Below are 14283 nucleotides of genomic sequence, written 5' to 3' on the forward strand. Positions count from 1 at the left end.
TGTTGCCCCCATCAAATTGAAAAAGGTTAGAGAAAAACGTACTGTGCCATGGTACAACAGTAATACCCATTCTCTCAAGAAAAAAACTCGTAGTCTTGAGCACAAATGGAGAAAAACTAACTTGGAAGTTTTTAGAATTGCGTGGAAAAACAGTATGTCCAGCTATAGACAGGCTCTAAAAGCTGCCAGGGCCGAGCATATCCACAAACCAAATCCAAGGTTTTTATTTAGCACAGTGGCTAGATTAACAAGTAACCAGACGCCACTCGATCTAAATATTCCCTCACAGTTTAATAATGACTTTATAAATTTCTTCACTGATAAAATAGATAACATCAGAAATACAATAACAAATGTAGATTCTATAGCGTCTAATACTTCAGCTTCATTCATCACACCCAAAGATAAACGGCAGTGCTTTACAACTATAGGACAGGATGAGCTAAATAAACTTATCACTGCATCTAAACCAACAGCTGGCGGTTATTAAGCCTCTTATTAAGAAACCACAACTAGAACCTAGTGAACTAGCAAATTACATATCCATTTCAAATCTTCCGTTTATGTCTAAAACTTTAGAAAATGTTGTGTCTGCTCAATTGTGCTCCTTCCTGCAAAAAAGGATCTCTGAAGAATTTCAGTCAGGTTTCAGGCCCCACCATAGCACAGAAACTGCACTTGTTAAAATGACAAATTACTTGCTTCTTGCATCAGACCAAGGCTGCATCTCATTGCTAGTTTTACTTGATCTTAGTGCTGCGTTCGACACTCTAGATCATGACTTACTCATAGATTGATTACAAAACTTTACAGGTATTCAAGGGCAGGCTTTAAGATGGTTTAGATCCTACCTGTCCAATCGCTACATCTTTATTTATTTAAATGGGGAGTCATCTCAATTATCACCAGTAAAATATGGAGTGCCACAAGGATCTGTCAATATACATGTTGCCCTTTGGTAATATTATTAGAAAATACAGGATTAGTTTCCACTGTTATGCTGATGATACTCAACTATATATCTCAACAAGACCAGATGAAACTTCTAAATTATCTAAGCTAACAGAGTGTTAAAAATTTAAAAGATTGGATGACCAATAATTTTCTCCTATTAAATTTGGATAAGATAGAGATATTACTTATTGGACCAAAAAACAGTACACACAATCTCTTGGGTTACAATTGCAACTAGACGGATGTACGGTTACTTCCTCTACAGTCAAAAATCTGGGTGTTATATTAGACCGCAACTTGTCTTTTGAAAATCATATTTCCCATGTTACGAAAACAGCATTCTTCCATCTTAGAAACATTGCCAAGTTACGAAACATGATACCTGTTTCTGATGCAGAAAAGCTAGTTCATGCATTCATGACCTCTAGACTGGACTATTGTAATGCACTGCTAGCTGGTTGTCCTGCATCTTCAATAAACAAGCTACAGGTAGTCCAAAATGCAGCGGCTAGAATCCTTATCCGGTCAAGAAAATATCATATTAACTCAATTTGACAGTCTCTGCACTGGCTACCTATTAAGTTCCGGATCAGTTACAAAATATTATTACTTACCTATAAGGCCCTTAATGGTTTAGCTCCTGCGTACCTAACTAATCTTCTACCACGCTACAATCCATCACGCTCCCTAAGGTCGCAAAAGCAGTTATAGCTGATCAAATGCACATTATTATTCTTTAGCTTGGGTTAAACAAATACATTTTGCTTGGTTGGAACAGCAGCTACGCTAATTATGTCTCTTATTTGTTTCTCTGTTTTTGTAACTAGGATTTACACAAGCTTCAGTCTGGATCCAGCCCTTATAAAGATCTGAGATGACCGAACACCTGAGAAGAGATGATGCAAACCCCTCAGAGGACCTCAGATGATGCCAACCCTGAAACAACATACAGAACTACCAAATTTTGCTATAAGTTTGATTGCATCATAAAATAATTGCTGTTAATAGTGTTTATCATCTGTTTGATTACGTCTTTAATTGATTTTTCTGTACATTTCTGCCATATGTACATTAACTGACAGTCACCACTGATAAGCTACTACTAAATATTGTAGAAACTTAACTTCCTGTACAGTTGCTTTGCAACAATTTGTATCGTGAAAAGCTCTATACAAATAAACTTGAATTGAATTAATTGAATACTTGTTTAAATCATGCTTTCAGCTGAAAATATTCAGTTAACAATGTAAATATAATTCTGTCCCTCACATTAAGATATGGAATGGCTTCAGATGATAGGCTATACAGTGCATGAAAAGCAAACTGGTGCTCTTCTGTTTCTTTTGGTGTATGACTGCCCCTTGTGCCGTATAAAAAGCACAATAATTGGTTAGATCAAATAATCGTGATTAGATGGTTATTTAATTATCTCGACAGACCTATTCACAGTGGTAGATTGTGTCTGTCTTCTGTGCTTTTATTCACACACACTTCATAAAGACAAAGTACTATCATAACTTGAGTAATCCCACCTTCATTTTAGTGGTTTTCCCTCATAAACGATTAAAGATTTGCAATGAAAAATATATTTATAGGAACGTTTCAGCAGGTTCAGCATTGTTTTAATCAACTGATCTTCTCCTGTTTATCTGTCTGTATGTTTGTGTGCTGAATCTTGTTACTGGAAGTAGAACATGAAAATAGTTGTGCAAGTAGTCCATTGAAGTTATAATTCTTTTTGAAAACTAATTGTGCAGCTCTAGTGTAGTAATTCTTAGGATAAAATGATCGGTTCTACAAAAACCATAGGTGATTTAGACTAGACTGACAAATGTATTATTTGGACAGCACAATTGAGACACCTGATGTTATGGCGTTTGCTGAAGGAATAATCGTTGCACTGTTTAAACATTTTTTTTTGACCAGAATGAAAATGAGGTTTGAAGGATTGAAGTACGGTGCATTCAATGGATTGTACTTTTCAAAACCTCAGTTCAGCTGACAAAATGTCTTTCCTTAAGCCTTTTAATAGACAAAAACTCCTTTGAATTCCATTTTATCTGCATAGATTTCAGTATTCAACCCTGACTAAGGTCCTTATTTGTATTAGCATGCACAGTTTTTTATCTGAATGTGCTTGAATTAAAAAAAAAAAACGGGAAATTGCATGTATGCTTTTATAAACTTAATACTATACTTTTACACAGAGGGAAGAGCAGGAGCCACAAACCAAAAGGGAGAGTGAAGACAAGAGCATCACTGTAAACATTGACATCCCTGATGTTCTCAAGAAGAAGCTGGAGGATGACTGTTACTATATCAACAAAAGAAAGAAGGTATGCATGCAATTACATACTTTTTTTGGTAATATATACATCATTGCATCTCTCCTGCTCTAAGCTCAGATTTACTTTGGTTTGTTCATTGCATAATTTCTCCTTTAGTCTCCTTAAGTGGCAGTGTGTAATGCTTACAAAAATGATTTTCATTTTGTTTCATTGACAACAGCTGGTGAAGCTTCCATGCCTGATGAATATAGTAAACATTCTGGAGTCCTATGTGAAGCACTTCACCCTAAATGCAGCTTTCTCAGCTAATGAGCGCTGTCTGCACCCTCAGAGCTCCACACAGACTAATATGAGTCCACACTATATGCCACCTGAGAGGAAGTAAGTCGTAACCAAAATTATTTTCTTATAAAGCTTTTTTATTTTGCTTCCCCACAACTCTACACATAGGATATGTAACATGAATAGTAGGGCAGCACGATATTGGAAAAAAAACTCACATTGCAATATTTTGTTTTTCTGCAATTTATATATTGCGATATGAAAAAAAAAATCATCAGATGGCTTGAATAGCTCTATTTAGAAATAATCAATGATTGGGGTAATTTTGTAGGTGAGTACATCAGCATAGAAAATAAATATATTACAAGCATAGATAAATATAATAAAACAAAGATACAAATGAAATAAACAGTGCTTTATATTTTTAAGGCAAGTCTAATAGAATTCAGGTAACTTACAGAAATTGAATAACCAAATGTTAAATAACACTACATAGTCTTCACTGTATAAAGTAAGCCCCAATCCCATTTCTACCCCTTTAGCCCTTCTCCTTTCCCCTACCCCTCTGTTTCGCGCGTTCACGTGAAGGGGTAGGGGTGTCTCGATTCTCTTTTGGTTGGAGGGGTAAGAGGAAGGGCCAGATAGCCTCTGAAACAAAGATTTTTCAGGACCACACTTCAAACGAAGGGGTATGAATTATCTCAGCGTAAACCGGCAACATGGCTGCCCGAGCGAACAAAAAGAAATGTAAGCATTTTTGGCATTAATAAAGATTTTAATGAAAAGTAATCATTTGTTTTATGTAACATTCAATCGTTCATATTTACGGTCATGTTACTCAAATAAATGTTTGCAAAAAATCGCTAAAGTTTGCTAACGTCATATTACAGACTGCCACAACATATTTTCATGTCTGATCAGGGCGATAACCACCGTAGACATTGAGGGGGGCTAGTCCCCCCAATAATTAGAAATCGCTAAATCCTTTTCTCAAATATTACCAATTCGAGAGAGAGATGAAAGTTGCGTGTATGCGCGTTTCTCTTTTTAGAGTGAGTTTACTTCAAAAACAGCGATTTTATCCTCTCTTGGCTGGAAAATATAATGTAGCGATTCAGTATTTAAACTGTTATTAATAAAAGTCGTGGGGCAGCGTTGACAAGTTTCTTTGCTCCTGCATGTGAGAGATCTCTGATATATATGTGTGTGTGTGTGTGTGTGTGTGTGTGTGTGTCAGTAAGCAGCACAGTAATATAGAACGGTAATTAAAGGCTCTAATGCACACCAGTATAGGTGTGTTTATTGTAGGAGCTAGACGACGTATGTTGACGTGTGACGTTATAGTAGTGGTGTCCCAATTCTTAGGGGGAATATTTTCACTGATCTAAAACAGAATTGGGATTGGGCCTAAATCTAATACATTTGTGTTAAAGCTATAAAAGTGATTTTTCTCTGTGTTTTGTTGTTTGATTAACAATCATGACACATAAACCAACAGGAACATTAAACTGCTGTGAATATACTATTACGCATCCGTTTTCTTTCTTAATTTTTTACTTTCACCTAAACCATAAGCAACTGTGTTTACAAGGATACTTGTAGAGACATGCATTTTGACATAATTTTGCGCGTATGTGTCATTTAATAGATGCGGTAGTGAACGGAATTCAGAGTTCACGTGCGTCTGCGTGGCTCTCACTGTAGCTGTGTTCCGAAACCGGTCCCTATCCACTATATAGTGCACTATATCAGGTGTCAGCCATTTTGTAGTGCTGTCTGAATTCTGAGTGAACGACTTTATTCCCTACATTCGTTCACTATTTACCCACAATGCATTCTGATTGAGTGTACAACCGATGTACACTCGCTGAAGCACTATTTCCCACAATCCAATGCGGAGAACCGACGAGCTGGAAGAGAGAGCAGGAGCGAGCGAGTTTTAATGAGAGATTAATATTTTACTAATTTACTGAGGTGGCATCTTTGTTAATTAACAAAAATTATGATAATTTGGTGGATATATAAAAAATGTTAGTTGGTAGCGTTGGTAAAATTAACGGTCGCCTGAGGGCGCTCTACGACCATTGTCATCTAATCTGAGCGCAAAACGCTGCTCGGTAGAGTTTCAAGATACTGCAAAAAATAAATGCATAAAATTATGAACGTGTTAATGTGTTTATTTTTGTGGTAACACTTAAGGTTCATTAGTTAAACATTAGTTAATATATTAACTAACATGAACTAACCATGAGCAATACATTTGTTACTGTATTTACTAATCTACGCTAGCATTAGTTAATAAAAATACAGCTGTTCATGTTAGTTCACAGTGCATTAACTACTGTTAACAAGATTTTAATAATGTATTAGTAAATGTTGAAATTAACATTAACAAAGATTAATAAACGCTATATAAGTGCAGTTCATTATTAGTTAATGTTAACTAATGTAGTTAACTAATGAACCTTATTGTAAAGTGTTACCATTTTTGTTGACCGTATTTTAAAAGAATTTAATGATTATGAACATAACAGAACAAATTAATAATATACCATCAATGAAACCACAAAGCTTACGCTGAGTTACAGTGCCTTGCGAAAGTATTCATACCCCTTCATTTTTTTCACATTTTATGTTGCTGCCTTATGTTAAACTGCTTTAAATTACTTTTTTTCCACATCAATCTACACTCCATACACCATAATGGTAAAGTAAAAAAAATGGCTTTGTAAATTTATTAAAAATAAAAAACTTAAATGATTCCATTGCATAAGTACTCATACCCTTATCTGGGACAGTTGAAATTTAGCTCAGGAGCATTCATATTGCTTGTAGATGTCACTACACTTCAAGTGAAGTTAACCTGTGGCAATTTCAATTGAATGGGTATAATTTGGAAAGGCACACACGTCTTTCTTAAAGGTCTAACAGCTGATAATGCATATCAGAGCAAAAACCAAGCCCTGAGGTCAAAAGAATTGCCTATAGAGCTCAGAAACAGGTTTGCATCAAGCCACATATCTGGGGAAGAGTTCAGAAAAAAATTCTGCTTCATTGAAGGGTCACAGAAACATGAAGTCTCTGTTAACCTTAATGGAAGAAGTTTGAAACAACCAGGACTCTTCCTAGAGCTGGCCTCCTGGCCAAACTGAGCAACTGATGGAGAAGGGCTTTGGTTATAGTGGTGAACAAGAACCTGATGGTCACTCTAGTTGAGCTCCATGATCATATATGCAGATGGGAGAAACCTACAGAAGGACAAACATCACTACAACACTCCACCGATCTGTGCTTTATGGTGGTGTGGCAAGACTCAATACTCTCCTCAGTGAAGACACATGAAAACACACTTGGAATTTGCAAAAAAGCACCTAAAGGACACTCAGACTCTGAGAAACAAGATTCTCTGGTCTGATGAACCTCAATTCCAAGCATCATGTTTGAAGGAAACCAGGCAATGCTCATCACATGCAGAGTACCATTCCAATAGTAAAGTGTGCTGGTAGCAGCCTCATGCTGTGGGGCTGTTTTTTTAGCGGCAGGGACTGAGGGACTCATCAGAGTAGAAGAAAAGCTCAATGCACCAAAATATTGAGATAGCCTTAATGAAACCCCAGTCCAGAGCATTCAGAACCTCAGACTGGGCAGAAGGTTCACCTTCCAACAGGTCAATGACCCTAAGCACACATCAAGAGTGGCTTATAGATAACTCTGTGAATGTCCTTGAGTGGCCCAGCCACAGCCTGAGCTTGAACCCAATCAAATATTTCTGGAGAAACCTGAAAATGTGCATCTGCCCCCATCCAACCTGACAGAGCTGGAGAGGTGAAGAGGTGAGGAGAAGAATGGCAGATAATTACCAAATGATAATGAGAAAAGCTTGTCGCATCAAACAATAAAGACTTGTGAAGGTGCTTCAGCTAAATATTTAGTTAAGGGTATGAATTACTTATGCAATGTACTTATTTCAGTTTTTTTTAAAAGGGTCATATGATGCTGCTAAAAAGAAAATTATTTGGTGTATTTGGTGTAATGAAATGTGTTTGTGGTTTAAGGTTCAAAAAACTTTTGAACCTGATTATTTTCCACATACTGTACATCATTGTTTCTCCTCTATGCCCCGCCTTTCTGAAACGCAGATTTTATTTTTTCTTCAATTTTTACAAAGTTCATCGGTCTGAAAAGCGAGGTGTGCTCTGATTGGCCAGCTATCCAGTGCGTTGTGATTGGCCAAATACCTCAAGCGTATGACTGAAATGTTACGCCCCTTACCATATTGTGATGCCCTGTCCGGTCGGAGCGACGAGACAAAAACATTAAAACCCATTATAAACGAGGCATTTGTTGCATCCAGTGTGGACATAATTACGGATTATAATGACTTATACTGTCTTTTTATGCGTTGCGTTGCATCATAAAACATAAAACCATGTCTGCATTTGTGATCGGAGAAATAACAAACAACAAGTGCTACTCTACACTGCCCAAAAAACTTGCGTTTGAATTGTCAGTGGCAAATTCTTTAAATATAAAAAAACGTACTTACAGTTTGTGAGGATCAGGAGACAGTCCTCCATAAAATGTGCTGGACACATGAATATTTGTGTTAAACTGTTCTGGAACAGTGTTCAAGTAGTTTCGCTTTCACAACGACAGCGTCACACACCGTGGCCTTGAGTGAGCGGAGGCCGGCTTGAGTGAACAAAGGCGGGCGGGCTTGAGAACGGCACGGCTGGCGGATTCGACGAAGGAGTGTCCGGTGGGCTTGCGGCAACCACATGTGACGACCCCGGGCTGGACTCCGCTTTGTCCACAGTGAAAGCCAATCCGGCGATCGACAGCATGAAGTTGATGTATTTCCTCAGCGACTAGCACGGATCAACTCCAGGGATGACGAAGCGGATATCGTCCTCTTTTGGAAGGCCAGCCAAAGTAGTTTTGCTTTCACAACGAGAAACAGCGCCTTCACGACATGGCGGCAACAACAATACTACTACAGCAAGAATAAAAGTTACGCCTTCTTTCTTTGCGTGAACATTTGGGCGGCATTATGCAAATCTTCCCACATCATGACGTAGATATGTGGGGGCATGTTAGAATGAGCCGTTTTAGGTAGGAGTGGTTGACTCTTAACTTTTATAAAGAATATCTCTTTGGATTTGAGACTTTAGTCTTTGCGACTTTACAGATCTTCTTTATGCATATGACCCCTTTAATACATTTACAAAGTTGTGACAATTCTGTTTTTGCTTTGTCAGTATGGTGTATGGAGTGTAGATTGATGTGGAAAAAAAGTAATTTAAGGCAGCAACTTAAAACGTAAAAAAAAATGAAGGGGTATGAATACTTTCGCAAGGCACTGTATGTATAATTACAATTAGGGATGTAACGATATGAACATTTCTTATCATGATTATAGTGACCATCTTATCACGCTTATCAGTATTATCACGGTATTGTTAAAATGCGCTGGATATGTTAATAAAGTATGGACAGTGCTACTCTACACTGCCCAAAAAACTTGCGTTTGAATTGTCAGTGGCAAATTCTTTAAATATAAAAAAACGTACTTACAGTTTGTGAGGATCAGGAGACAGTCCTCCATAAAATGTGCTGGACACATGAATATTTGTGTTAAACTGTTCTGGAACAGTGTTCAAGTAGTTTCGCTTTCACAACGACAGCGTCACACACCGTGGCCTTGAGTGAGCGGAGGCCGGCTTGAGTGAACAAAGGCGGGCGGGCTTGAGAACGGCACGGCTGGCGGATTCGACGAAGGAGTGTCCGGTGGGCTTGCGGCAACCACATGTGACGACCCCGGGCTGGACTCCGCTTTGTCCACAGTGAAAGCCAATCCGGCGATCGACAGCATGAAGTTGATGTATTTCCTCAGCGACTAGCACGGATCAGCTCCAGGGATGACGAAGCGGATATCGTCCTCTTTTGGAAGGCCAGCCAAAGTAGTTTTGCTTTCACAACGAGAAACAGCGCCTTCACGACATGGCGGCAACAACAATACTACTACAGCAAGAATAAAAGTTACGCCTTCTTTCTTTGCGTGAACATTTGGGCGGCATTATGCAAATCTTCCCACATCATGACGTAGATATGTGGGGGCATGTTAGAATGAGCCGTTTTAGGTAGGAGTGGTTGACTCTTAACTTTTATAAAGAATATCTCTTTGGATTTGAGACTTTAGTCTTTGCGACTTTACAGATCTTCTTTATGCATATGACCCCTTTAATACATTTACAAAGTTGTGACAATTCTGTTTTTGCTTTGTCAGTATGGTGTATGGAGTGTAGATTGATGTGGAAAAAAAGTAATTTAAGGCAGCAACTTAAAACGTAAAAAAAAATGAAGGGGTATGAATACTTTCGCAAGGCACTGTATGTATAATTACAATTAGGGATGTAACGATATGAACATTTCTTATCATGATTATAGTGACCATCTTATCACGCTTATCAGTATTATCACGGTATTGTTAAAATGCGCTGGATATGTTAATAAAGTATGGACACACAAATCACTTCAAGTTTTATATTTAAAAATCAACAAACAACAAATAAAATTACTTTTTGTTTGCATAATCACTAAAACAATAACATTACCAATGATGTTCAGATTTTAAATGACAACTTGACTGACAACAGTTTAATAGCATGTTGAAATATCTAATGTAAATGTTCAAATAAAGCTTTGAAAAAGTTTAATAAAAAGGTCAACCTCACATTTCAGCCTTTAAATAAAACAAAAATGTCAAAATGATAATTGATTAATAAATGATATGTATTTTATCTGCTCCATAAATAATTCTAGATAACTTATCTGAATTGTTTAAATGTGTAGAATCCACATAAGCTTGTTTTTCATCAACCGGTCAAAATGTACAGCAGGGCATGCAAATCCGGTCTGTTGTTTGGCCAGACAGAAACTGTGTACAGACTGAATGTAAATATAAGTCTCTGTAAATCCACTCTCTGACACTAGGTGGTGCTTATGGAAAAGCTGAATTAGAGCTGTTTCCCGTAACCTCCGTGGACAAAGCAGTATTGCTGATTAAAAATACTACTTTATTAGGTACATGTTCATCTTTTTACAGCGAAGATGAAAATAAAATGCCATCGAATCGTTTCTGAAGACAGTCAGAATCTTCAGAGGTACAATCATTTAATTAATTCATTCATATATTAATTTGTTTAATTCCCTTAGCACTCTTTTAAAACCTCCCAGCTTTTCCGCCCTGCTTTCACTCAAAACGAAACTACTCTGCCTGCTGTCTGCACGTGAGACTGTTACTTAAAACGGTGCTTTATGCTGGGCAGTATTTACTTATCGTGAGTTGTTCAAATCGCGGTAATCTAATACGGTTTTAATGATAATTAAAATATGAAACGGTAATACTAACCGTGGGGAATTTTATCATGATTTATCGTCAAACCGGTAATCGTTACATCCCTAATTACAATATAAAGTAATTTTAAGTGTTATTGATACATATGTGACAATATGTATGATATGATATATATTAGGGGTGGAACGATACATGTATTCGTAACGAACCGTCACGGTATGGATATCTCGGTTCGATGCATGAGGCATTACAATGAATACAGGCAATTCACCCTCAATCCAGAAGGGGGCGCCCACAGTAATGCACCACTGTTTGATAACTGGCCGCCAGCAGAAGAACAGCAAATGCCATGAGTGGCGCACTTGAAAACAAAGCCTACTAGACAATGATTATGTGTTGATTCTGAACGCGTCTCTTACTGACTGACAAAGGTGTATACTTTAAAGGCTTGTGCACTCAACTGTTTGCAAAATGGAGCTTTGTGCTCGTGTATCCTACCACTCTCATTCGGCACAAATCCAAATATTACATAATATTTCCATATTTGCGATGTAACGTATCTGAATGCTAAACTATTATTTATTATGTAAATTAAAGGCTTTGTACTTCAGTCGCGTTCCAACGGTGACACAGAGGTGGGCGTTCTGATGTTTGGTTCACTTTTTTATTTTGATAAAGTATCAACTGCGCTGTCAAGTTAGCAATGCTGGAACTTTTTTGTGTGTGTGTGCGTGCGTGCGCGCCGGCGCGATCACTTCAACGGTTTCGTTATACCAGCAGAATCAACTTTAAACACTTAGTCTTAAGGCTGATTTATACTTCTGCGTCGGACCTATGCCGTAGCCTTTACGCCGTAGGCTATGCATCAGTTTTCATTTATACTTCTGCGTCGTTGTCCGCATCAACGTGCAGTACGCATGTAAACCGTAGTCAGCAGTGTCCACGGACATGTTGCTGGTGTAACCCGCAGTACCATGGCAAAAGCCGAAGAAGAAGCTTGTACAACGTTGTACAAACATTGTTGCGGACAACTACTGATGTATAATGCTATGTAGTATAATAAATGATAAGACACTTGTTCTTGACTTTGTTTTATTTTATTTAAGAAGGTGTAACATTAAAATATATTAAAGTGCACATAAACACACAAAACTCAAGTACATATGGAGGGAGGGGTTCTTACAGACCAATCACAGCGCTTGCGGTCTGCATAGAAATGACGCGCTGTTAGATTTTTGGAGAGGTGCATGTCAGGCTACGGCATATGGTTACGGCGTATGCGTAAGCTACGGCGTAGGTTCGACGCAGAAATATAAATTGGGCTTTATTAATGCATCACTGTATAAAGGTCTGCTTTTATTTGTGTACACTCACAATGAAAACAAAACATTGTGCTTTTGTAAAATAAAGTCGCTTTCTGCCATTTGAGTTTTCTTTCTGAACTAATTAAGCGTGTCACAAAAATGAACTGAAACTCAGCGTATATAGGCTACGTTACTTGTCGCACTGTTTTTTTCTCTTGTTTATCTGTAAACTAAATCAAATATATTTCAATAATTTATTCCTTGTATGTATATACAGTGGTGTGAAAAAGTGTTGGCCCCCTTCCTGATTTCTTATTTTTTTCCATGTTTGTCACACTTTAATGTTTCAGATCATCAAGCAAATTTAAATATTAGTCAAATAGTCAAAGTCCTGACCTGAATCCTATTAAGATGCTGTGGCATGACCTTAAAAAAAGCGGTTCTTGCTCGAAAACCCTCCAATGTGGCTGAATTACAACAATTCTGCATAGATGAGTGGACCAAAATTCCTCCACAGCGCTGTAACAGACTCATTGCAAGTTATCGCAAACGCTTGATTGCAGTTGTTGCTGCTAAGGGTGGCCCAACCAGTTATTAGGTTTAGGGGGCAAACACTTTTTCACACAGGGCCATGTAGTTTTGGATTTTGTTTTCCCTTAATAATAAAAACCTTCATTTAAAAACTGCATGTTGTGTTCACTTGTTATCTTTTACTAATATTTAAATGTTTGATGATCTGAAACATTAAAGTGTGACAAACATGCAAAAAAAAATTTGAAATCAGAAAGGGGGCCAACACTTTTTCACACCACTGTATGTACTGCAGATTTTATATATATATCAATGTAATAATATTTCGTATTTTCACATCTAGGTGGGAAAAATTGTAATTTGTACTACTGTCTGTTCAAAATAAATGAAAACAAACCGAGCATAGTAGAAATATTTTTTTTCCTCTTGTACCGAAATCATATCGAAACGTGACCCCCGAACCGAGGTACGTACCGAACCGTGACATCTGTGTACCGTTCCACCCCTAATATATATACATGCATATATATACACATACATGCATATATATATATATATACACATACATGCATATGTATGTATATATATATATGTATGTATATATATGTCTGTATGTATGTATATATGTCTGTATGTATGTATGTATATATGTATGTATATATATATATGTATGTATGTGTGTATATATGTATGTATGTGTATATATATATATATATATATATATATATATATATATATATATATATATATATATATATATATATATATATATATATATATATATATATATATATATATATATATATATATATATATATATATATATATATATATATATATATATATATATATATATATATATATATATATATATATATATATATATATATATATATATATATATATATATATATATATATATATATATATATATATATATATATATATATATATATATATATATATATATATATATATATATATATATATATATATATATATATATATATATATATATATATATATATATATATATATATATATATATATATATATATATATATATATGTGTATATATATGTATGTATATGTGTATATGTATATGTATACATGTATGTATGTAAATATATATATGTATATATATATTAGGGATGCACCGATACCGATACTGGTCTCCTGTACTCGTACTCATTAAAATGCCCCGATACCAAATGCCGATACCACACAGCATGTGATAAGCGCCATATTCAAACAAAGAAACACAAACAACAGACAGCAGAAAGGAGTTAAGGATGTCTACTACGAAGTATATGTATGCAATGAATATAATGTTAAACATTCAGTATTAACACCTGTATAGCTGATGTGTGTGAGCTGATAAACAAAGCACGCTGAGTGGATTGAGCTTGTCGAGTGAATATATCTTTCTCACAGACATCACTGGAAAGTTTGTAGTTCGGTCGGATATGTCAAAAACAAGTAAAACAATGCACAAGTTACTTGTGGTAGGGAGAGAGAAAGAGCGTGCGCACTTCTGTTGTGTGATCTTTGATGTTCACTCACTTAG

General features: G+C 36.4%; 1 protein-coding gene across 2 annotated transcripts in view; it reads left to right on the top strand.

Moving 5' to 3' along the window:
- Nucleotides 1-14283, top strand: part of LOC107571708 (MSL complex subunit 3) — a 175422-nt gene that overhangs the window by 51575 nt on the left and 109564 nt on the right. For both annotated transcript variants that reach the window (XM_016258038.1, XM_016258039.1), the window contains exons 6-7: nt 3162-3290; nt 3463-3623. In XM_016258038.1, the coding sequence (XP_016113524.1) occupies nt 3162-3290; nt 3463-3623 (290 nt within the window). The remainder of the gene's footprint in view (nt 1-3161; nt 3291-3462; nt 3624-14283) is intronic.

Source organism: Sinocyclocheilus grahami, unplaced genomic scaffold, assembly GCF_001515645.1.
Source record: "Sinocyclocheilus grahami isolate Dianchi unplaced genomic scaffold, SAMN03320097.WGS_v1.1 scaffold1638.1, whole genome shotgun sequence".
NCBI classification, from domain to species: Eukaryota; Metazoa; Chordata; class Actinopteri; order Cypriniformes; family Cyprinidae; genus Sinocyclocheilus; species Sinocyclocheilus grahami.